The 25,468-nt window shown below is 55.6% G+C and overlaps 1 protein-coding gene and 1 pseudogene across 3 annotated transcripts in view; one reads left to right on the top strand and one right to left on the bottom strand.

Annotated features, from left to right (window-relative positions):
- The window catches only part of ITPR3 (inositol 1,4,5-trisphosphate receptor type 3), a 65,839-nt gene that overhangs the window by 34,317 nt on the left and 6,054 nt on the right, over nucleotides 1–25,468 (bottom strand). For both annotated transcript variants that reach the window (XM_082345032.1, XM_082345033.1), the window contains exons 3-14: nucleotides 16,457–16,527; nucleotides 7,098–7,219; nucleotides 5,403–5,489; nucleotides 4,724–4,882; nucleotides 4,438–4,536; nucleotides 3,559–3,642; nucleotides 2,792–2,938; nucleotides 2,443–2,538; nucleotides 1,832–1,882; nucleotides 1,490–1,632; nucleotides 373–472; nucleotides 120–280 (exon numbers count right to left, since the gene is read on the bottom strand). In XM_082345032.1, the coding sequence (XP_082201158.1) occupies nucleotides 120–280; nucleotides 373–472; nucleotides 1,490–1,632; nucleotides 1,832–1,882; nucleotides 2,443–2,538; nucleotides 2,792–2,938; nucleotides 3,559–3,642; nucleotides 4,438–4,536; nucleotides 4,724–4,882; nucleotides 5,403–5,489; nucleotides 7,098–7,219; nucleotides 16,457–16,527 (1,320 nt within the window). The remainder of the gene's footprint in view (nucleotides 1–119; nucleotides 281–372; nucleotides 473–1,489; nucleotides 1,633–1,831; nucleotides 1,883–2,442; nucleotides 2,539–2,791; nucleotides 2,939–3,558; nucleotides 3,643–4,437; nucleotides 4,537–4,723; nucleotides 4,883–5,402; nucleotides 5,490–7,097; nucleotides 7,220–16,456; nucleotides 16,528–25,468) is intronic.
- Nucleotides 8,772–10,282, top strand: LOC309607354 (ubiquitin carboxyl-terminal hydrolase MINDY-1 pseudogene; annotated as a pseudogene). The gene has a single exon. The product of its transcript is annotated as a ubiquitin carboxyl-terminal hydrolase MINDY-1 pseudogene (transcript).

Here is a 25,468-nt window from a genome sequence, read left to right as displayed (position 1 = left end):
TCACCCTGCCCCACCCAACCTATCCAGATTCTGCTTGTGACTCCTTTGTTTGTGAAACACAGGCCCCAGGAGGACAAGGGCTCTCAGGAAACCTCTGCAACCCTGCCCCTGAGGCCCACCTGCGGTCATTCTGGCTGATGAAGCCCTCGTTGAGTTTCTCCACAGCGCTGGCCAGCATGGAGCTGGCGTCGTTGGCAAAGTCCAGGTCTCGGATCTCGGACACAGGAACCGACACGATGGCGAAGGCCTCCTTGTCCTCCTTGGTGGGGCACGTGCCCAGCTGCAGGGACAGAGGTCAGCAGGGCACTCAGGGACCAGCCTGGGCCCCAGCCCAGCCCCCAGCCCAGCCCCCTAGCCCCGATGGGCCCACACCATGAGCCGGATGGGCCGCTCCTCTTCGACATCAATGGGCACGTTGGTGCTCTGGATCCACGTGTTGGTGCAGAGGTGCCGCAGCCGGACATACGAGTTCCTGCAGGCAGGGGGGCGGACAGAGCAGGGGGAGTGCGCCACGGAGCGCGACCCGGCAGTCTGCCGCTCTAACCCCTGGCGGCTTCCCATCTTCCACCTGCCTCCACACCCAGCAGCCGTGGGACAGGGGCACGGGTCCCCTCCAGGTGAGGAGCCTGAGCCAGAGAAGAGAGACCAGCAACACGGCCTCCAGGCCCTGTACTAACTGCTGCGCTTTCCCAGGCCCACATGCCTTGCCCGCTCTCCCCAGAACCAAGCTCTGAAAGCCCAGGCTTAATTACAAGCTCAGGACCCAAATTCATTGGGACAAATGAGGCTATTTAAACTATCCCATTTACTGTCAACATGCATGCGTTTCACGGCGGAAATACTCGTCTGTGATTATGAAATACAATTAACATTCAGAAATGAAAACTCATCTGAATCTCCAAATATATCCGGCCCTGAGTTTCCGATAAGGGATCGTGGGCCTACAGTGACTCAATTAATTCTCCCATCAGCCCTGCTGACGGGCAACTTGATAGTCTCACTTCACAGGTGAGGAAGTTGGGGCAAAGTGACAGAGTCAGCTGCCTGAGATCAGCCAGCCAGTCAATGCTAAAGCCTGCTTGACACCCAGGAAGTTTCTTGATGTTACATTTTAGAATCTTGGGGTTGGGGGGGTGTTTAAAAGTCAGGAAGTCCAGCCGTCACACCCAATGCACCCTGGACAAGCTGTCATGCAGCCTGTGCCTGAGCCCCAGGCCGACTGGCTTTAAAGAACACTGGAGCAAAGGCATTTTGATAAAGAACTAGCACAAGGCGGCACCCAGGGTGCAGGGCCCAGGGCCAGGAACATGGCAAGCATTCAGTGGTGGTGAGCTGCCTACAGGCCTCAGAGCTGCATCCCCAGAGGGGCAATTCATGGCAGGTCCTGAGGCCAAAGGACCTCAGGAGGACAGAGGAGTGGGGGGCGCAGGGAGTCCAGGTGCCAGCCTGGGCACCCCCGCCGGCGCCCAGGCACACGGCGCCTACCTACCGGGGCACAAAGGAGTCGGTTTTCTGCAGCGTGGTGGGATCCAGCTCGAAAAGGGAAGCAATGTCGTTGCCATGGGGCACAGCAACCAGGCGGTATTTGATCTTCTCCCCAGCGTTCCGGCGACCTGCGCGGCCCTGGGCACCCTGTGGTGAGGACCCCAACTCAGGCAGGAGCCCCTCCCTCCTCTCAGGCCCCCTGAAACCACCCAGGATCCCACCTGAGAGGCCGTCTCCCTCCAGCCCACCTCCCAGGGTTTCGTGGCCTCCCCGGCCCCACCCCCGCCCACCCCAGAGCTGTGCACAGTCACTCTTCCCGGCCCTGGAACCCTCCTTTGGTCCTCACCGTTCCCGCTGCCTTGGGATCAGAGGCGTCACCCTTGTAGCTGGGGTTCTCCTGCTCAGAGATACAAGATAGGGGGGCTATCCACATGACCCCCACTCCAAAATACAGTCTGCATATGGCCCTGGGTTGGGGCAGGCAGGAACCACCCCAACCTCCCAAGGGTGCCCATCCCAGCCCCAAAACTCATGCCACTCCTTGTTGACATGGAGGAGGCACCAACAAGAGCCCCAGGCCCTGCCCTCCATGGCCCCTCTCCAAAGACCCACAGATGGACGGGGACACACACACATGAATGCCCCAATATACACAAGCCTGTGCGTTACGGACAGACATGGATGTGGAATGTAAGTTCCACAAGGGCTGCGAGTCATGCTCACTGCTGTATCCTCAGCGCCTAGAATAGCTCCTGGCACATAGTAGGAGACACAGTCATATTTGTGAGACTTATTCATAGTCATGCACGTCTTTGATAATATTTGTTAAGTAGATGCATGAGTGCAGAGAAGCCAGGGTCCACAGACACATGTATCTCTGTGCAGATGTGCGCCAGGCACACATGCTCGTGCACGCACGGCCAGAGCTCCCAGGATGCCCTCTGCCTCCCCACTCACCTCAGCAGCCAGGTAGTTGCCCGTGGCCAGGTGCTTGAAGCGGTACAGGCCGTTCCAGTGGCCAGCTCCTCCACGGCAGGGGTCATGGTGGACCACCTGGCGGGTGCAGGGGTGTCAGGCAGGAAGGAGGGCCTGGCTGGGGAGGGGGAGGCATGGCGGGGAGGGGCACCGCAGGCCTGGAGAGCTCTGGGTGGATGGCTCTGGGACCCTCTGGCCCCTTGGCTGCAGAGGGGCTCAGAGGAGAGACAGATGGGGGTGGACCTCCCACCCTAGAGGGGGAGGAGGAGCGGGGGAAGCCCAGGGCTGGAGAGGAGGGCTGGGGCCCAGGTGCCGGAAGCAGGGAACTGACCTCCACCTCCCAGAGGGCATTGGAGCTGGTGGCCGAGGTGGCGGACTGGCGCAGCGTGGTGCGCAGGAACACCTGCAGCTTGCCCTTGTACTCATCGCACGTCAGGAACTTCTCCTGCTCCGCGTGGAACAGCCGCACCACGTCTCCCTGCAGGCGGTGGGGCGTGGGCTCAGGGCGGACAAGGACCCTCCCGGGGGAGGAGCCCACCTGTCTCAGATGCTGGCGCAGCTCCTTCTAGAGCCAGCAAGCCGAGGGTGGGGTGCATACCTAGCCCTCTGAGAGGATGGCCGGGGCCCCCTCTGCCAACCCCTTATGTCCTACAGGCCCTGACCCGACAGCCTCGCATCCTTGCCCAAGAGGACACAGGGCAAAGGGCAGGGGGCCTGGCCTGGAACCGTGGAGAGGTGTCGGGGAGGGAACAGGGTGCTCAAAGAATCTGGGCCCACCCCACGGTGGGGGGATGGGGACCCCCAGTCCACTGCCACCCCCTTAGCAAGACAGCAAAGTGAGAGCAGCCAGGACTGGGAGAGGATGGACGGGGGAGTTGTGAGGCCAGGGACAAGAGAAGGGGAGGAGCGGCTGGGGCCGCTGGGTAGGGCCCTGTGGGGGTGGAGGGAGGCCGGATGGGGGTGCAGAGCCAGAGAAGGGGCAGCATGGAGGGGAGGGCCAGACAGGGAGCAGAGCTGGGTGCTCAGAAGGTGGGGGCAGGCAGGCAGCGGGACCTGTTGGGGGGGCGGGGCTGTTTCCGGGGAGCTCCCAGTCCTTACCCCTTTCAACACCTCCTCCAGGTGGTCTCGGAACTGCATAAACAGGTTGATCTTCCAGCTGGTGTTGCAGTTCACAGAGTTGACCTGGGGAAGCGCACCGAGACCCGTGAGGCCAGGCAGACCCCCAGCCGCTGGGGAGTGGGCCGGTGGTTAAGACCCGAAGGGAGTGAGGGGAGGCCGGCCCAGCCCCCATTAGAGCACAGGGGGGTGTCTTCTCCCAACCAGGGCCCCCAGACCCCAGCCCAGCTGCCCTGGGGCCGCCAGCCAGTGGGGTGGAGAATGTGGGCAGACACTGGGAGACAGGCAGGGAGCAGGGAGGCCCACCCAGCCCCTCCAGCTGTAGACAGGACTGGAGGAAGCAACCCTGGGGGGAGGGGGTACGTGGACACCCATCTGCTGCCAGGCTGGCCTTGTTACCAACCAGGGTCCTTGGACTCTAATCAACGGAAATTATTAAGAGTCCAGATGAAAAATTCAGGCAAGGCTTTAGCAGGACTCCTACTTCAGCACTAGGGAGGGAAAACAAGTCACAGGTGGCCCTGCTCACTCTTCTTATATAGGGTGGGGGCGGGGGGGCGTGGATTCATGGGTGGGGCCGGAGGGGTGACTTAGGTGGCCTGCCCACCCCCTTGGTGGTGCCCTGTGCAGGGATCATGCACAGTACCCTGCTTTTGCTCCCAGCACCTCAGAAGTGGCAGTTGGTTTTTGGCGTTTTTGTATCTTATTGTTCATCGTTGCCCTGACTGTGCATGGGTGCAGGTAGGTTTAATCCCTTACAGTTTCTTTGTATTTTGTTGCTTGGGAGACATTTGTCCAGGTGCAAGCACTCCCATGAATGGCCCCAGACCCCAGCCTATCTCAGCCCAGCACCCCGCTCACCTCCTTGCAGCCGGCATTGTCGCTGAGCTCATAGTTGCTGGCATGCAGAGGCTGCCCAGCGTTGACAGGGTTCAGGATCACCTTGTCCCCCACAACCACCTATGGGGACAGACGGAGCAGAGTGAGGGTGGGGAAGGCCGGGCCCCCAGGCTTCCCTCTGGCCAGTCTGCCCCCTAAGAAACGGGCATGAGCTCATGCAGCCCCCACACCAAAGACCCTGGAGAAGCCCCCCTGGCACTGTGGCCTGCGCCTTCCAGCAGGCCCCTCCCCCCAGCCCCGTCCTCACATTGTCCCCGTTGCTCCGCAGCTTCCAGAAGGGCTGGATGAAGAGCCAGGAGCCCTCGTTGCCCGTGGCATCCAGTGTCACCCGCATGGCGTTCTTCTCCAGCAGAGCCGGCAGCCGCTTGTTCACGGTCAGGTACTTGTTACTTTTCATGTGCAGGAGCTGCGAGGCAGCGGGGGGCCAAGTAGTGGGGGGGAGGTGAGGTCACCCCAGGAGGCCAGCCCATCAGAAAGGGGGGCACTGGGGGGCACACTGGACCCTGGGACACACAGACCGAGACTAACATGGCCACACGCACAGTCACACGCCCAGTCCAGCACCCGGGTGATCACACAAAGAGCTAGCGCTGTTCTAAACACCCTACGAGTATTAGCTCGAGGAACCTTACAGCAACCAGAGGGAAGTACTATCACTGGCCTGATTGTCTAGTTGGGGAAACAGAGGCCCAGGGAAGTGAAGTAACTTGCCCAGGTCACAGAGCCAAGATGTGAACCCGGACCTCGGGGCTCCAGAATCTGTGCTGGTGGCCACAGTGCTGAACACACATCCGTGCACACAGCCATTCAGGCCACACAGCAACGGGCACACGTAGAGGCAGACGCGCAGTCACAGAGACAGTCCCGGGCTGGGTGGTGCCATGGCACTGGCACCCCTCACCCCCACACCTGCCCTGGCGTCACACCTGGATCACACTGCCGTACTTCACGACGTCCCCGTGCACCTTCTTGTTCTCTGTGTCATTCTGTTTCTGCTCCATCTGGGCCGCATGCTGCACAGACACACACAGAGGTGGAGGGCGGGCCCAGAAGCCTGCTCCTGGAGGGACACATCTTCCCACCACCCCCACACACGCAGGTCCTGGCACTGCACCCAGAGTGACCCTCCTGAGGCCATCTGGCCTGCTCCTCCTGCTACCAACGAGAGAATGAGGCTCAGAGTGTGTACAGCACGCAGCCCCCGGCACCAGATCCCTCCCCTCGGGCCCCTCCTCGCCACCTCCCTCTAGAGGGGGCAGCCAGCAGGCCTGTGAGCCCCCTACGCCTCAACATCCCCAGCAGATAACCTAAGGTTGTGCCTCACTCCCCTGCCTCACCAGACTCCTGGTGCCCCAACAGGGGACCCCTGGCCCAGCCCAGACGCCAGCAGGTGTGCTTGGCGCCATTTCCTCCTCCCCCTCCACCCTCACTCCTCTGTGACCCTCCCTCCCCAAACTGTGTGTGCTCCTAGCCCACTGCCTCCAGGGAGCCTTCCCTGATGAGCCACATCCAACTCTGACAGATCCAACCCTGATGCCTCCAGGATTTGGGTTGCATCCCATTGAGGACACCTTTTTAGGTTCTTCTGTCCCATTAGACTGGAAGCCGCCCGAGGATACACTGTGCCTCCTCCATCAGATTGGGGGGTCCTGGAGGTGGGGGCTCTGTCTCCTCCATCAGGAGCAGTGGCCCCTCTGCCCCTTTCATCTCCTCAGTCCCATTATCCGGGCCTCATGCCGGAGGCTGGTGGGAGGCTGGCTGCTGGGGAGCCATGCCAGGTACCACGTGACGTTCCACAAACCTACAGTCTGCGGCTGCGTGACCACGTGTGGTTCTGAGTGTCTGCGCACGCGTGAATGCCCTACGCCCAGCCAGATCCACAGCTCAGCCTGGGCCTGTGGCAGCAGCAGGAAGAAGCTGTGACAGCCCCCAGCCCAGGATGAGAGACGGCCTTATTTATAACAGAGCTCAGCAGCCCACACCCAGCCCCCTCTTTCCAGCCCAGTTCACAGCTGTGGGGTAGGGCCCACCCTTTCCCCATTTCCCACCACCTCCCCAGAGAAGGGGATATCGGGAAGCAAGGTCTGCCTGATGCGGGGCAGGGCCCCAGGCCCGGGGGAGGGTCTCAGAAGCAGGCTGCAACGTTGCTGACCACAGCCAAGCCTCCCACTCTCTTTTCCATGGGGATTGGGCCGGACGCCCTGAGCTCTGTCCAGAGAGAACCGCCCAGGATGTAAACTGAGAGGCCTGAGAGCAACCCCAGGCCCTCACACCACACACCAAGGTCGGCCAGAGACCCAGGGACCGTCTAAGCCCCACTGCCAACTCGTAGGATGACCACAATGGCCCAGTCCCCTTGAAGGGCCCCAGGCTCCAACTCTATAAAATGAGGGGAGAGGCTAAGACTAGTCCTTAAATCAGGTTCGCTGGAGCCACTGTCTCTAGGAGCCCCTGGTAACTCCATGTACAGCTGCACAGGTCGTTCACTGCACTGTGGTGTCCAGCTGAAGGCCTGGCTGGCAGCTGAAGTGCAGTCCACAGTTCACTGAGCCACGTGCCCTGGGACAGGGCACACACCTGCGCACGCACACACCTGCGCGCACACACCTGCGCGCACACACCTGTAACTTCTGCAGCAGCACCACGTCGGCAATCTTCTCCTTGTCCTGCTTGGTCTGCTTGGCCTTCCAGTACTGCTTCTGGGCCGAGTAGCGGTTCATGGGACACACCTTGAAGAGGCAGTCTGAGGAGGGAGGGCAAAAGGAGGGAGCTCGGTTCATGCGGGGCTCAGGGGAAAACCCCGGCCTGCAGCCCTGCCCCCGAAGCCCACCTCCGCTCTCCTCACCCCTCTCCACCCCGCCGCCCTTCTTGGCTAGAGAGGCAGCGCTCAGAAGACGCCCGTGGAACTCGGAGCATCCTGGATTGTGCTGCGCAGAATGGAGGGGCCCAGAAGCAGGTCTGAGAGTGGGATCTCACCTGGGAGGCAGACGCGTGCCCTCTTGCCCACGGGAGATTGATTTATCAGAGGCCCTTGGGCCACCACCCCATGCCCTGTCTGTGTCCAGGTTTTGTGGACATTGGCAGCTGACCGTTCACATCAGCATCCTTCTCTGGCCCACCCCCATCTTGCCCACAGATGCCTGGGAAGTTACATTCCCCCCACCCCCCAAGGGGTGTCCTCCATCCACTGGCAGGAGGAGGGGACCGTCTGCAGTGGTCCCTGTGGGATCAGCCTGAGGCCTCTCTTCCCCTGAAACCACCTCCTTGCTCGGCTCCCTCACACTCCTCCTGGGACCCCTCCTCAATAATTCTCCCGTTGTAGACTCTGCTTCTAGGGAACTCAACCTAAGAGAGCGCCATTCAAAATTCCAGAAACAGGTTCTTTATTACTTGATTTTTATTCTGGACACAGATAAAGCATCAATGATTTTCATAAGCCCAAACTCCAGAAAGGATGTCAGATTTTTCTACTTCTGGAAAGGAGGCATGAGTTCGAAAATCCTATTCTAAAGTGTGATGTGAAGGGATAGAGGATTCTGGGTCCTGGTGAAATGCTGGCACGGGGACTGGGCCTGACGATAGCATGAGCTGTGCTGGGAGGCAGTGAGCTCCCCGTCACAGGAGAGAATCCCAGGAGGGCACAGGGCTTAGGGCTCACAGCCTCTAAGACCCCTCCCAGGCCACAGTGCCTCCACAATCAGCAGTGCTCCCGCAGCAGAAACACAGGAAGACGGTTGTGCTGGGAACCTGGACAGGGGCCCCTGGGGGAGCAGATCACAGAGACAGGGCCCTGCCTCATGCTTCCTTTATATATATGTCACATAATGCTTGTTGATCCCACTCCTGGGTTTATATCAGGAGAAAACTCTAATTTGAAAAGATATATGCACCCCAGTGTTCACAGCAGCACTATTTACAATAGCCAGGACATGGAAGCAATCTAAATGTCCATCAACAGATGAATGGATAAAGAAGATGTGGTATATATACACAATGGAATATTACTCAGCCATAAAAAAGAATGAAATAATGCCGTTTGAAGCAACATCGATGGACCTAGAGATTATCATATTAAGTGAAGTAAGTCAGACAGAGGAAGACAAATACCATATGATATCACTTACATATGGAATCTTAAAAAATGACATAAATGAACTTACAAAACAGAAAGAGACTCACAGACACAGAAAACAAACTTATGGTTACCAAAGGGGATGGGGGGGGTTGGGGGGAGAGATAAATTAGGAGTTTGGGATTAACATATACACACTACTATATATAAAATAGATAAATAGAAGCTGCCACCTCAGAAGGAAGTGATCACATCAGATGAGCTCACGGCCCATCTTGGAGACTGCCTTCTGTCCATCAAGCCCCAGGAGAAGTCAGAAGGACTTCAGCTTAATTTTCAGCAGAATGTGGACGATGCAATGGCAGTGCTGCCTAAACTGGCCACAGGTCTGGATGTCAATTTCTATTCACAGGTGTCTCTGGTTTTGAGTATACACCTGAGCGCAGTGTCTTTGACCTACTAGGCGTACCTCTGTACCATGGCTGGCTTGTTGATCCACGGAGTCCTGAGGCTGTGAGTGCAGTTGGGAAACTGAGTTACAACCAACTGGTAGAGAAGATCATCACCGGCAAGCACTCCAGTGACACCAACCTCGTGACAGAAAGCCTGACTACAGAGCAGTTCCTGGAGACCACCGCCGCACAGCTGACCTACCATGGTCTGTGTGAGCTAACAACAGCTGCCAAGGAGGGCAAACTTAGCATCTTTTTCCGGAGCAACCACTTTAGCACTATGACTAAGCACAAGGGTCATTTGTACCTACTGGTCACCGACCAGGGCTTTCTTCAGGAGGAGCAAGTGGTGTGGGAGAGCCTGCACAACGTGGACGGAGACAACTGTTTCTGTGACTCTGACTTTCACCTAAGTCACTCCCTGGGCAAGGGACCTGGAGAAGGTGGGAGTGGCTCCCCAGAAAAGCAGCAGCAGGTGGACCAGGACCACCTGATTGCCTTGTCCCTGCAGCAGCAGCAGCAGCCGTCGCGAGGCACACTGGGTCTTAGCGACCTGGAGCTGGCCCAGCAACTTCAGCAAGAGGCGTACCAACGGCACCAAGCAGCCCAGCCCGCGTCAGCACGGGCCCCGTCACCGCAGGGGAGAGGAGCCGCATTTGGACGCCCAGCTGCCGAGCGTCGGCAAAGGCCAACGCAAGAGTCCGACCGTGTCCTCCTGTAGCCCCGCTCAGTGCCGGGCTGCCTTGCCTCCGCTTTCAGAGGCTGGGGCTATTTTGCTTGCTCCCCAGCTCAACTTGAGATATGCAGGGTAACTTATTTATGGAATGTTGGGGATCAGAGCAGGCAGTAAATGCCAAGGTCAGACTTGGTGACGTCTTTGCCCTCACGTGCTGCCTCCTCTTCCTCCCAACCATCCCGGGCAACACTGGGGTTGGTGGGGTGAGGATTTCTGATTCCCAACTCCCTTTCCCCAGAATAGTCACATTAATATACAGACTCAGGCTCCAGGGTGAGGTCCCTGTCTAGAACACATCTCCCCTACTTTCTGCTCCTGCAGGCCCACCCGTATCCAGCCATCTGTTTGTTTCAGGGTTTAATTTGGGTTTCTATCTCCATTATTTGTAATGCCTTCCTAGGGGTTTGGAAATAAAACTTCTTTCCTGAGAAAAAAATAAAAAATAAAAAATAAAATAGATAAATAACAAGGACCTACTGTGTAGCACAGGGAACTATATTCAATATCTTGTAATAACCTATAATGGAAAAGAATCTGAAAAAGAATATATATACACACACACACACACACGCATGCACGCACATTATGTATAACTGAATCACTGTGCTGTATACCTGGAACTAACACAACATTGTAAATTAACTATACTTCAATTTTTAAAAATAGTTTAAAAAAAAGAAGAGAAACACGAGTCAAAAAAAAAATGCTTGTTGAATGAATAAATGATCTGAGCCCTCTAAAGTGTTTGTGGCCCACCCCTATGAGCAATGCACATCTCCATGCTTTTACTCTGCTGTGCTCTTTGCCCAAAGGTGGCCCTGTCCAAAACCCAAGAGGGGCCAGAACCTTCCTTCTCAACAAACTGTGGGGCAGAAGGGCAGAGAGGAGAGAGGGTGAAAGGGTAGCCAGGAGACCGGGCCCGCGCAGGACCAGCAGCAGCAAAGGCCAAGAGAAAAGTCTGGGTCCAGGGGGGTGTCCTACCATAAGGACTGTGTGTGCTGGGGGGAATGCACCTGTGGGTGTGGGGGCACAGGGCTGGTGAGGCTTCAGACAAGAGGATATTCCTTTATTAAAGTCAGTTGACATTCCCCGAAACTAAGGTATGCAATACTCCAAAACTCACTACCACTGCATAGAATCATCTGGGGCGGGGGGAGATTTAAAAAATACAAACTCTCAGCTGCCCCACAGATCTTGGTAGGGGGCAAGGCCTGCAGATATGCATCGTGAAAGGCACACCCCACCCCCACCCCCGATCCCAAATGGTTCCGCTGCCCAACCAAGGTTGCAAAGCACTAGCAGGGGATTCCAGACAAGAACAGAGCACAGGGAATAAAGTTATCCAGCCCCAATTACACATAAACTCTGTATAAATCATGTAAACATCTGTTTCTAATCTTTAACATTTAGACTCAACTTATGGAACACCGAAGACTCCATTGTGGTTACAGAAAAGAATGCAAAGCTTATTCAGTCTTGATGTAAAACTAAAAGGGCGCATGGTTGGTGGAAGGCAGACGTGAGGCAGAGCACTGCAGGAGTTGACAGGATGAGAAATTAAGGTGTGACTATGATACCTGGGTTAATAAAGGTGATGATGGAGAATCTACAACAGCGACAGCATGCTGCTGGGGGCAGGGGGAGGGGAGAAAGTGGAGGGATGGGCCGAGAGAGAAAGTCTCCTGGAATAAGCAAAACCTGGGGTAGCAAGCAGAAGAAACGATGAAAAGAGTGAATGGCTTTGCTTTCTCTTATTACACTGTTGGACAAGGCACAAGACAAAAGATCAGAGCCACAGATGCCCCCTCCCTTGGACACAGCAATCTCCCCACGGGTCCTTCATTCCAAGAGCACAGCTGCATTTGTACAAAATGACAAGGGACAAGGGTCTTCACCGCACTGTCGGGAATGATAAAGATTAGAAACAGCCCACGTGCCCATCAGAGGGGACTGGTTAAATAAATTACGATGGAGCCACATGAAGGACAGCTATGGAGCTGTGGGGGGGCGGGGTCAGAAACCCTGACACAGGCTGCAATCCGGGTAAACCTTGAAGCCATTATGCTAAGTGACATAAGCCAAAAAGGACAAATAAGGTACGATTCTGCTCATGTGAGGTACTTAAGACTAGTCGGATTCATATAGACGGAAAGTCAGACAGTGGTTGGGGTGAGGGATGGGTTGGGAGTGGGGAGTTATTATTTAATGGATATAGAGCTTCAGTTTTACATGAGGAAAAGCAGTTCTGTGGATGGACGGCGGTGATGGCTGATGATACTGTGGCTGATGCCACTGACCTGTACACTTAAAAGTGGTTAAGATGGTAAACTTCACGTGGCTATTCACCACAGTTGAAAAAAAATATTTTTGAAATGCTTAAAACTATGTAAACCATAGGAACACTGTTTTCACAGTTGTCCAGGATATGGACAAAAATGAGTTTTTAAATGAAAAAAAGAGAGAGAAATAGAGTTCAAGATATCTATATACTAATATGGAAAGATCTCCAGTAGGATCTATCCACAGTAAGACTCATAAAGTAAAAACAGCAAAGAATAGAACAGTGCATATAGAATGCTATCCCAGTGTAAGAAAATCGGGGAAGTCTGAACATATGTTTGCAGTTGCATTAAGGACCACAAGGATGCGTAAGAAACTAAAGAAAGTGGTTACCTGGAGGGACAACAGTGGAGATGGGAGAGGGCCGTGGGAGCAGATTCTCGAAGGATGTTTGCACAACGTTTTGAGGTGTAACCGGATGAATAAACTACCTAGTCGGATTCTCTCACAGGGTTGTCCCTGGAGACAGGGACAGGAGGTGAGTGAGGGTGGGATGAGATGCTCCCATCTGGATCCTAGAGCCTGTATGTGTATTACTTTTATAAAAAGGAAAAAGAAAAGATGAAGAACAAGATTTTAAGTGGCCCATAAACATATGAAAAGATGTCTCACTAGTAGTCAGAGGAATGCAAAGTAAAACCACAGTGAGATGGCATTTCACACCCAGCGGGCTGGAAGACATTTAAGTGGGACAAAACCAAGTGTAGCCAGGATAGAGGTGCAGCAAGGGCACCCCCACCCCATGCACCCACAGTCTGGCAGGGGTGAACGGGGGCGAGGGGTGGGGGTGAACACTCACAGCCCCCATGGAAGGCGGCAGGGCCGTTCCTAGCAAGACGGGAGAGATGCCTCTCACCCAGGTCACCCTCCCTTGGAACACACGCAAGAAACTCTTGCCCGCAAGCCCAGGGAGACATACGTGTACAGGGTGCTCACTGCAGCATTGCTGGCAATCGCCAAAAACTGCAAATGAGATAAACGTCCATCGACAGGGGAACCAATAAAAGGACTGCAGTTTACTCACTCAGTGGAATATTACATAGCAATTAAACAGATGAACTAGAGCCACGTGGGTCAATACAGATAAGTCTCAGAAACAGTGCAGAGGACTTCCCTGGTGGCACAGTGGTTAAGAATCTGCCTGCCAGTGCAGGGGACACGGGTTCGAGCCCTGGCCCGGGAAGATCCCACATGCCGCGGAGCAACTAAGCCCACGCGCCACAACTACTGAGCCTGTGCTCTAGAGCCCGTGAGCCACAAAATGCTGAGACCATGTGCCACAACTACTGAAGCCCACGTGCCCAGAGACCGTGCTCCACAACAAGAGAAGCCACCGACGAAAAAAGTGCAGAAAGATTTGTACAGAAGGCTACCTTCAACATACAGCATTGGAAAAATGGAAAAGAATACCCTATATAATTCATCATAGAAATATCTCTACGTATTAAAGCAAAAGCATAAAAATAGGCCCCTGAATGAGGCATACCGATTTCTGAGAGTGTCTGCCTCTGCGGACGGGGAAGAGAAAGAGGTCAGGGGAAGACACAGGGGGCTTTGGCTACGTGCATAAGATGCTATCTCTTTAAAAATGAAAAAGACCTGAAATAAACACAGGAAAAAGGATTTGAGAGAGCTCAGTAGTGGGTGCATGGGTGTGTGTTATCTTTCTCCTTAATTTTTCATTTTAGTAGTTGAAGTGGATCTTAATAAAAGTAACAATAAACCGGGCTTAGAAGATGGGCAGGTAGAGCAGAGGCATGAGGCTGGGGGCGGAGGGCACCCAGGGTGCAAGCACAGGGAGGTCCCCTCATCAGCCCCCTCCCCGGCACCTGCTGCCCACTATGTGAGTAAGTGACTGCTACACATTTCGTGGGGTCGCCTTAGCCGGGGGTGTGAGCACTGAGCTTCCCAGGTGGACGGGGAGGTGCGTCCTTCTGCAATGGGTCTCCCGCACCCATGCTGTGGGAGGGGACCTGCCCAGACCCGGCCCGGCCAGGAGAGCAGGACTCTGAGCAGCCATAACCCAAGACCCCTACAACAAAGCGGAGGTCAGGGAGGCTGCACTGGCGTGGGGTGCCCTACACATTGGGGCACTGGCAGCCTGGGCCTCCCAGGGCCCTGCAAACTCTGGAAAAAATTCCCTGAACATGTCGGGGCTTGGGATGGCCTTGGAAGGTGCAGGAGCTGAAACCACAAACAGGGAGCTAATCAGAGGCTGATGGAGGCAGGGCCGGGGCTTCATGGGCTTGGCCGACCCAGCCTGGGGGCCTCCGGGTTCAGCAGGTGAAGGAGGCGCGAGCCGTGCGGGGAGAGAGGGAGACACCACAGTTCCCAGCCAAGGCCGGGCCCACCCCAGGGTGGTCTCAGGACACCCTGGCCATCTCTGATGAGCTCCCACCAAGTTCTAAAATGCCTGCCATGGTCCCCACGCCCTTGCTGGGACCTCCCTCCAGGGCGGGGCTGTTTGCAGGAGAAACATGGAACAATCAGAACCGGGACTCCAGGGTTGGAGGCCAAGCTCAACCTTTCTCTTCTCTGGGCTTCAACCTCAAAGCTGAAGAGGCTGGAGTCTGTGTCTCTTGTCCCAGGTTCTCACGCTCCAACTTACTCGCCAGCCAAGGGGCTGCACAGAGACCTGGCTCTGTCCCAGAAGGTGGGCTCTTCTCAGGTCCACATTGGGCCACAGGGGGTCCAGAGGGGCCTCTGCCCGCCTCACCAAGACACCCAGGCCAGGCCAGGAGCAGGGTGGGTGGGGAGGAGGCTGGAGGCTGAGCCCCTCTGGCATCTCCCGGAGCTGGTGGGGCCCAGCACAGCCTCGGGGACCACGGAACAGCCCCCGACGCTGGGGTGGGCCCTGCTCACGGGCTTTGGGAAAATAAAGAGGAAGAGAAAGGAGGGAGTGGGAGGAGGACAAGAAGTCAAAGGAGCACTTGTTCTGCTAAGTAGCTGTTTTGTTGTCAAAAATTGGCCCCAAACTCTGTCTACCAGAACTCGAGGGCAAATATTCCTCTGCCACACCCACCTCCCTGTCACCACCGATCACGCCACACAGCTGACTGCACACACCGAGACACACCACCCACCTCCTCCTTTCACCCCCGGTCCCCTCCCTGCCCTGGCACAGCCCAGCCTCGGGACCTCAACCACTCTCTTCCGTTCTAAGTTCTTCCCAAGAATTCACCCAAAACCCTCAGCTAGAGCAGATATCAAAGCTCTCCTATTTCTGGCTCCGGGAAGGTGCCAGAGCTGTACCTCCAAGCAGGCAGCCCACACGACCACCCCAAACCCCCATCTTTACCCAGAGCATGGCTAATAAATATGAGGAAAAGCAGCGGGCCTGGTGTGGCTAGAGGGAACAAGGGAGGGGCCAGGGGTAAGGGATGAGGTGAGAGGCAGTGCGGCCAGATGGGGCAGGACAGAGGGGTCTGCGGTGGTGAGGAAGGTCCAGTGCCAGAGGCGGGCCCCACAGAGCCAGGCACGTCCTGACCTAAGACCCCACTCAGAGGCACACGATGGAAGCAGAACAGTAGATGTGGGGCCCCCCTGCAGCCTGGGAGGAGCCCTTCTATCTCCTCCACACTCCGACAGATAGGCAAGGCCCCCAGCAGACAGAGAGCGCCAAGGATGCCACAGGACTGTCTTGAATCCCACTCCCCTCCCTCAACCGCATCCCTCTCGAGGACAATCCCAGCTGATCTCTCCCCAGAGGAGCAGCCACGTGGGCAGCCGAAGTGGCACGGCCTGGCGAGTTCCTGCCTGCTCCCAACCTGCCCACCACGCCCAGGCTCCGTCTGCCTGTCTGTCTCAGCCTCACAAGTAATCACCACAATGACACCTTCCCCTGTGGGGCGCAGTGACAGCAGGATATCATTTCATCCTCACGAGGGCCCCTGGGCCTGTGGGGCGGGGCTGAGGAGCCCACTGACCTCGGAGGACACAGAGAGGGAAGGCACTTGCCTGGGGACCATGGGGTCCAACCCCCTCACCATGCGGCACAGAGAAGGGCTCTCACCCTGGGCCTCCTAACACCTGAGGAGATTCTCTTTTCCTCCCCTGTTCCCTCAGAAAACGCCCAGTCACACAGACAAAGAAAGCCTTGTGGGTGGTGGGGAGGTCTGGGGAGAACGGGCCCCCAGCCAGAAGTGGGTGTGCCCCTGAGAAGTGGGGTGTGGCCCCCGGAAAATGAAGGCAGAGGCCATCCTGCCAAGATGGCATCGTTCAAGCTGATGGGGGTTCCACAGACAGCAGTGCGAGGGGGCTGTGGGCGGCACATTGCCTAACCCGCCCACTGGGCCCCTGGGTTGAATAGGTTCTGTCCGAGGTCCAGGACTCAGCAGCCAGGAGAGGGAGGGGAGTTAGTGGGGGGAGCAGAGGTCTCACCTCGGAACTTCTTAGGAGGGTTGTCCAGGTCCCCAGCCGCGGGCTCCACGACACAGCGGTCATCCACCAACCTGGAGGACAAGGCGGCTGGGTCAGCAGAAAGAAGACACCCACCTCCCCAGGCGTCCCTCCCTCAGGGCAGGGGGTTCCAGGGCACCAGGGAGGCCTCCAAAGAAACCTCTCAAGGGATGGAGTGGGAGGCTGGGGTTCGAAGATATAAGCTTTTATATATAGAATGGATAAACAACAAGGTCCTACTGTATAGCACAGAGAACTATATTTAGTATCCTGTGATAAACCATAATGGAAAAGAATATGAAAAAAGAAAGAATGTATATATATGTATAACTGAATCATTTTTCTGTACAGCACAAATTAACATAACATTGTAAATCAACTATACTTCAATTAAAAAAACAGAACAAAAAACAAAGAAACTTCTCCATCACTGACAACCCCCTACCATCAGGTCATCCCCTTTCCTGGCACCACTGTTAAAAGGCGAGGTCTCCTGGGTGGGGATGGGGGAGACCCCACAAAAAGCTCAGAGACACACCCAGCCCACCCCCGACCCCCCAGCTGGAGCTGTCCCATGGGGATCTGCTGCCAGTCTGGGCTGTCACACACTGCGGATATAACTCCTGTCATAGCCCTGAGACCCTGCCCAGATCTGAAAAGGCAGCAGGTGATGGAGGAAGACGAGAGAAGGGGACCAAGAGACAGAGACACAGAGAGGAAGGGAGAGACAGAAAAGACAGTCAGAAAGATAAACAGGATAAGAAACAGAAGCAGAGAGAGACTAGAGACAGACGAACAGATGAGAGAAGCTTATGAGACACCAAACTACAGGGACAGGCCTCCAGGTCTCAAAGACAGGACAGTGAACCTTGCACCTTCCCGACCTCAGTCAGGTCCATTTCATACTCTCTGCTTTGTTCACCCTTGGGCTTGAAATTCCTCCCTTCCAGCCATGGCTGAGGTTAATCCTGAGTCTCTGGAGGACACCCACTCATCCATCCATCCACCCATTCCTGCATTTAACATTCTTCAATGCCACCCCAGCCTCTAGGACAAAGTGATGATGATGACCCACCATTTCAGGGGCCAACTCTATCTCAGCACTTCACAACCACTTCCTCTGAATTCTCACCAACTTCCCCCAAGGGGCTAGTCATGAGCACCATTTTACAGAGGAGGAAACTGGGTTTGAACATTAAATAATTTGTCTGAAGCCACAGAGCTAATTCCAAAGCCTCCTTCTGCGCCTCTCCTCCTTGGATTGGCCAACAAGGCCTTTTGTGATCTGACCTCCACCCACTCCCTAGCTAGCCTCACAGCCTCCTTGCCCCAGCTGTGCTAAACCTCCGGTTGATCCCAAGGTCCCTGGAGCTCTCATCTCTACAGAGGTGGTCCCAGCAGCATGGGGGGGGTGGTTTGCTGTGGGGGACCTCTCTGTGACAGGGAGGGGAGGGGAGAGGGCAGCTTGCTGTGAGGACTCACTTGGTCCCCTTCCCCGTCCCCAGACTCTAGCTCAGTCCTTAGCCCTCTCCCCTTCTCCATCAGCACTGACCCTTGGTCATCTCGGCCACAAGCATGGGTTCAAAGCACCACTTATACATTCACTGATGACTCCCACCTCCACCTCTGCCATCCGTCTTCCCCCAAACTCCAGATTCGTAGATCTAATTGCCCATTCCACGTCTCCACTTGGATGTCCACAGGCATCGCAAACTCAGCACGTTACAAGCTGAGCTCCTGCTCTTCTTGAAGTCCTCCCCATCTCAGCTGATCCATCCTCCCAATTGCTTGGGCCAAAAACCTTGGATCTATCCTTGGTCCTCTCTTCCACACGCCCTTCAAACCTAATCTGTGAGGAAACCCTGTGGGCTTTATCTTCAAAATATGTATGGAATCTGACTTTAAAATATGACACAAATGAACCTATCTAAGAAACAAAAACAGACTCACAGATATAGATAACAGACATGGTTGCCAGTGGAGGGGATGGAGGAGGGATGGACTGGGAGTTTGGGATTAGCAGATGCAAACTAGTATATATAGGATGGATAAACAACAAGGTCCTACTGTATAGCACAGGGAACTATATTCAATATCCTGTAATAAACCATAATGGAAAAAAATAGGAAAAAGAATATATATATATAACTGAGTCACTTTATTGTACAGCAGAAATTAACACAACATTGTAAATCAACTATACTTCAATAAAATTTTTTAAAATATATACATATGGTGGGACTTTCCTAGTGGCCCAGTGGTAAAGAGTCCGCCTTACAACGCAGGGGACGCGGACTCGATCCCTGGTCAGGGAACTCAGATCCCACATGCCGCGGGGCAACTAAGCCTGCATGCCACAACTACTGAGCTCACGCGCCTCAACTAGAGAGCCTGTGTGCGACAAACTACAGAGCCCACGAGCCCTGGAGCCTCCACGCCACAACTAGATAGGAGCCCGCACGCCACAACGAGGAGCCCGTGTGCTGCAGCTAGGACCCGATGCAGCCAAAAATTAATTAATTAATTAATTAATTAATTAAATAAGTTTAAAAATTAAAAAAAATATATATGTATGGAATCTGACCTCTTTTCATCATGCTGCCACCACCACCCTGTCCAGGCCCCCACCAGCTCTCACCTGGATGTAACTGCCTCCCCATTAGTCTCCTGGCCCCCCCTCTCATCTCCCTACAGCCTGTTCCCCACTTAGCAGAAAAGGGATCCCTTTAAAAGGTCAGTCAAATCAGGGCAGTTCTCTGCTCAGAACCCTCCAGAACCACCCATCTCAGAGAACCACCCACCCAAGAACTCACAATGGCCTGAAAGACCCCACATGATCTTACCACCTTACCTCTCAGACCTCATCTCCTCCCCCAGCCCCTGGCCCACTCTGCTCCAGCCCACAGCCCTCCTCCAGGCTCCTCAAACATTCCAGGAGATTTGACCCTGGCTTCTCCCTCTGCCTGGAACTCTCTGCCCCAGACACCCTCCTGACTCCCTCTCTCACCTCCTTCAGATCTCACTTCAAATGACCCATTCCCATGGACACCCTCCCTCCCTATCCTTTTAAAAACTGTAAACTGTTCTCTCCCACACTTCTCATCTTCCTCCCTGTTCTCCATATCACCACCCAGCCTGCTACATATTTTATTTATTTTGGTTCCTATCCCCCCCAACCTGAGATGGAAGATTCATGAGGACAGGGATGTGTCTGTTCCGCTTCCTCCTGTATCCTCAGCATCTGGACCACCTGCCTGGCGCAGAGCGGGCACACACGACATACATATTGAGTCAATTAATCATTTTACTAGCTGCTGTGGGAAGTCCACAAGAAGCAAACGATAAGGTCCCTAAGAGAGTTTAAAATCTCATCGGGAAGACAAGTCACATACTCAGAATGAGTTCATGATATAAGGAATATGCATTGGTGCCAATCTGTGGATTTCACCCAGGGAAGGGAGAGGTCAGAGCTTGGCCAATCAGACAAGGTGTGAAAGAAGAGGCAGAAGCTGTGCAAAACCTTGAATAATTCATAGAATTTCCTGTAAGAGATTAGTGAATCAGATTAGCTGGTTGTCTCTTGGCAAAGCCCTGAGGGGAGGAAACACAGGATGGGTAAGTTTTGGTAGGGGAAGGGAGGAAGCCTCGGCCACGGCCTGGCACCTGGCACTGCTAGGGGTGCTGGACAGCCATAGGGCATCATGGAAGTTGGTGCAACTGAGGAGAGGATGGCGTAGTCCCCACAGCCGCCATCTTGACCAGTGCACAAGGCCCTGTGTAGGCCACCTCCCCAGAGACTCCCTGTCTGAGGAAAACCCATCCTCACCCCGGAACCCTCCATCCCTCCCCTGGGTCACAAGTGCAGGAAAAAGACATGCAAAAGTGGATGCCTGGCGTGCTTTTCCTAATCCCCCTGGCACAAATCTGCCTGGTCATTACGTGGATGTCCTTCTGTCCCCGCCCACTCTGGCACAGCTTCTGAAACCCTGCTGTCTCCAACTCAGCCCCTCCCCAGTGCCCAGTGGTTTACAAAGCAGGGCACTGCTTTGGGAGCTCAAGCTGAAGCCACTTAGAAAAGGGGAGGGACTGGTCAGGAGGGGAGCATGCCCTCCAGGGGGGGAATTTCAAGCAAGGTTGGGAAGGAAACATCCCAGACCTGCAGCCAAGAGGGGACAGGAATGGTAAGAACAGAGAAGCAAGCCACGTGGACGGTTAAAAAAAAAAAAAAAAAAAGGCAGGGGGCTCCCGCAAGGTATCAGGAAAACAAGGTCAGGAAGATGGGACTTTCAGAACTTCCTCCTGGATCCAACATTCCACCCCCTCCCTCCTCCAAGTGTGGGTTCTGGATGAGCAAAATCAACATCCCTGGGAACGTTCTGTACCCCTCCCCTGCAACCTCTAAGGGATGGCACCTCGCCCTCCCCATCATTTCATTTCCTAGCTGTAGCTTAGGGCAGGCCTCCACCAAGTCCACAGGCAAAGAAGGCAGCCAGCAGCAGGATGTTTTAAAGAGTCCCAAAATGTCCCCAAGCGCCCCCTCACAAGCCTCCCCTCCATTCCTCTGAACCTACTCCTTAGGACTGAGGCATCCCAAGAAGGTGCTATTAGGCGGGAGGGGATGGGAGGAGTGTCCCGTGAAGCCATTAACAGATGAGCAGGAAAGCCCTTATCAGACGGGCTGCAAGGGCTGGGACAGCAGACAGGTAAGTTTTGATGGAGGAGGAGCCTCAGAGGGCGCGGCCGGGCCTTCTGTCCCTCTGGGTAGACGGAGCGGCAGTGAGGTGGTCGCCGAGCGCCCCGCCCCCGCCCCTCCGAAACCCCGCCCCGGCCCGCCGAGACCCAGCTGACGCGCGGAGGCCGCAGCGCGCTTTCTGCCCGCCCGGGCCCCGCCCCCGCCGAGAAGCGAAACTCGCCTCCCAGTGTGTGGCCGTCGCCCCAGCCGCGTCGCGGAGGGGATGCGAACGCGGCCTCGCCCCGGCCTGCCTGCAAGCCGCCGCCAAGACTCTGGGCCTGGGCCAGGAGCGCCCGGGGGCGGTGGGAGGCGGGCGCGAGGGGCGGGGCGCGGGACGAGCCACCAGCGCCCGCGCTTTCCTCCCCCGCCGCCCGGGAGCCCGCGGAAGGCGGCTCCGGAGGACCCCTCCCCACCTGGTGGCACCTACATCCCGGGCAGTAGCTCCTCCATTCTCCCTCTTGGTGAGGGTATCTGTGTGGATTGGTGTCCGGCTTGCGATGCGCACCTGGCGCTGTAACCAGAGCCGGGTTCTCCTGGGAGAAGTTGCCGCGTCGCTTCACTGTCCCCCTCCCCTCCTGAGCGCGTCCATCTCCGCCCAAGGTCCAGGGAAGGGCCTACTCCCGCGCCCCGCCAGCCCCCTGATCTCGCTGCCCCCCCCCTCCACGCCTCTGCACACGCAGAAACCCCCTCCGAGTCCTGCCATCTTCAAGGCCGCGCTTAGGCTCCTGCAGAGCTCCCAGCCTGTTTCCACCACATGAGGCATCGCCCCTTAACTAAAGGCACCCCAGCCAAGATCATCTTAGAAAAACCGACGCTCCGCTGTGCAGAACACTTAATTTATAAATTACACCCGATACCTCATTCCATTCTTACCACAGTCCACTGTGATGTTCACTGAGTTAAAGGGACCACCTGGGCCACACAGCTGGTCAGTTGACGGCACCTATACAATCTAGGTCTCCATCCGTTCAACAAAATCTTACTGCAAAGGGATTATGTGCTGGGTATGGTCCCCACCCTCTGGAAGCTCACATCCACCATGCTGTGTGCTGTGAGGACAGGAGCCACGTCCTTCACCTGTGCAAACCACCCCCCAACCCCCACCCCCCCAGCCCAGTGGACACTCAGGAACCCTGAGGACAGTCTGCTGTAAGCCTTCCATCCATTGGGTGACACAAGATGAGTTTGAGCCTGCACTGTGCAGGGCCCAATAGGGCATCAGTAGAGTGGGCAAGGGGAGGGGGTAGTACGGGTAGGGAGGGTCGGGCAGGAAGCCTGTGGGCAGGCCTGCCCTGGACCCTCTGAGCAGGAGCTGGTGGATATCTCTGCTCTAGAAGGATGTGGAGAAGGGCGCTGTCCCTGAAATGCCCCTGGGGTCTGCACCCCAAGACCTTGGTCTGAAGGAAGAGGGAAAGGCACATGCATCCAGGGGCCTGGCTGGCCCCATTCTGACCAGGGTGGACTTTGAGATCCAGGTGGGAGCCATGGAAAAGGCAGTGGGGTGGGTCAGTGCTGTCCGGAAAGATTAGATAAATAGGAGGAAGAAGGGAGCTAGAAGTGGGGCAAGTGACTATCAGAGGAGCAGCCAAGGGAGGAGGACACCAGACTGGGGAAATCCCAAAGGGTCCCCAGACAGCCCCTCCCTGATCTAGCCTGGAAAAGAGGGTGGAGGGGGAAACTGACGAGCTGAGGTCACACAACAAGTTAAAGAACAGCCAGTTCCAGACCCCAGATCTCCTGACTCCCAGCCCAGGGCACTGGCCACCACCCCACAGATCTAGGCTAGACCCACAGAAGGCCACGCCCAAAGCAGGCACTGTCAGAACACTGGGACTGGCTGGTGGAGGATGGGGGCCTTGGATTCCCCCTCCCCAAATAAAAAGTCACAACCACTAGGTGAGGGTGGGGAGAAATGTTGGGAGAGGAACCCAGGTTCACTGGCTGGGATCACTGGCCCGTCGGAGAAAAGAACTTCACTTCTGCATCCCTGCAAAAACATCCATATACTTGACCTCTACAGGTCTTTCTTTGCCAAGGATCCACTTTGAGTCACCGAAGGGACCAGTATATGGAATTTAAAACAAGCATGGCTCATCCCTTCAGAGAGCTTAAGTCTAGGAAGGACAGTAAGCCACACACTCTGGGAACCCCCAAGAGCCTCTCCAGTGAGGAAGAGAGGCAGCAAAAGTGACTAAACTTGGCCTGACAGAAATAAGGGCCCCTGGCCAGGGCGCAAGCCTTCGGGGCACTGCCTCTGCCCGCAGGCCTGGGTTTCTGGCTCTCAGGACTGGGTGGGCTCTGGCGAGTCCTGGGGTCTCTGTTAGGCCAAGGAGAAGAGGGATGGGGAGCAGGAGACACAAGAGAGAACTGAGAAAAGGCCCAGAAGAGGGGCAACCCTGGGCCACCCAGCCCACCCTTCCCTCACAGGTCGGCCTTGCCCTGCCCAGGCCTCTCTCCTGCTCTCCATCCGGGGACTGGGCTCTCAGCCCTGCAAACCTGACAGAGTAACTGAGGCTGGAGGAGCCTTAGCAGGGCAGCCCTGAAGCCCAGGCCACCCTCCTCCACACCCCTGCAGGGCTCTCTGGGAAACAGAGAAGCAAAGCAGCCCTGATGACTCCAGAAAGTGAGACAAGTCTACAGCCTCCCCCTTATGGGGTGGGGAAGAAAGAGGTGGGGGCTGGGCGTTGCTTTAGATTAAAGGCGACTTAAGAGGCATAAGAATCAAATTAACACGTGGACCTTGAGTAGATCCTAATTTAAAGAAACCAGCGGTCAAGGCTAGACTGAGAACAATAGAGTGTATTGGACTATGGATTGGGCATCAGACGCTATTAGGAAATTACTAATTGGTATGATAACAGCACTGTGGTTACACAGGAACATAGCCTATTTCCTGTAAAATGAAGGATGTAGAGGTGAAAAAAACGCATGTAATCTACCATAAAATACTTCAGCAAAAAAGAAACATAGCAAATATGGCAAAATGTAAACAATGATTAAGTCTAGGTGGTGGGTATGTGGGTGTTCTAAATGGTTCTATTTTTTTTTTTTTTTTTTTGGGCATACCACGTGGAACGCGGGATCTTAGTTCCCTGACCAAGGATCGAACCCGTGCCCCCTGCATTGGGAATGTGGAGTCTTAACCACTGGACCACCAGGGAAGTCCCTCTCTCTACTTTTATAAATTATATATATGCCTCTGGTTGGTGGTAAGGGGTCAAAGGGACAGCACAGGCCAGAGCTGTAAACACTCGGTGAAGTCCGTTTATCGTCAGCAGCAGCATCTCTGAGACACAGACTTAATTCTGCCTCGCATGACCTCTATCACCCCTGTCACCCATTTCTAGACTCGGACCCCGGAGAGCCGGCTCTCCTGCAGGCTGGAAGAAGCGGGTGATGGCTGGCTGGCTGAGTGATGGGAGAGGGATTTGTGAACCAAATATGCACAGCTGCCCCTGGGCTAAGATTTATGTTCACTGTCTCTCCTGGCTCTGCCCACCTGCCAGCCAAACAAATATGTACCTTTACACACCACTGTGATCATTTTACTCCCCCACTCAATCCCCTGCAAGGAGTCCCTACTGTCTGTCTCCTCAGGTGGGAAGCCCTCTGCAGTGTGTCCTCCCCACCCCCCAGCCCACACCCCAGGCGCACTGTGCTGTCAGCGCCCAGTCTCGTCTCTGCCCTGGTGTGAAGAGTCCTGCAGCCTCCTCTCCGGTGGCGCGCGGGACTCCTGCTGGCTTACGGCCCCCACCTCCACCCCCAGCAAATCGCTTAGCCCCACTAAGCCAGGGGTCCTCCCTGCAGCAGGCTGGCTACAGGCACAACTGCTGGGAACCATTACCACTACTGGGCGTGACCTGCGTGACGCACTTCGGGGAGCTCAGAGCTGACATTCAGAGGCCTGTGATGAACTTACTGGAGATTTGGGCTCTGCTCTCCTCCCCCCTTCCCAGGCCTCCTTCCCACCTCCCTCACAGCCCCCACTTCCAGGCAGGAGCCCCCCAGCTCCACATGGGGTGAAGTGTGGCGAGCAGGCCTCGGGGTAGACTGCAGGAGACGTGTGCTCAGGGGTAACTGAAACCCAGACACCTGCCCGTAAACTGACAGCAGAAAGCTCCTGTGACCCCACCCTAAAATCCAGCACAGCACCCCACCTCCAACCCAAGCCTCCACCCCACAGCCCCACTGGGCCAAGTCAGGGAGCGGAGGGGAGGGGAAGGGAGAGGAGGGGAAGGGACATGGGGTCAGGAACGCAGGGC

This window comes from Balaenoptera borealis, assembly GCF_965194805.1.
Source record: "Balaenoptera borealis genome assembly, chromosome: 12".
NCBI classification, from domain to species: Eukaryota; Metazoa; Chordata; class Mammalia; order Artiodactyla; family Balaenopteridae; genus Balaenoptera; species Balaenoptera borealis.
This window is presented reverse-complemented; position numbering and strand designations above follow the sequence as displayed.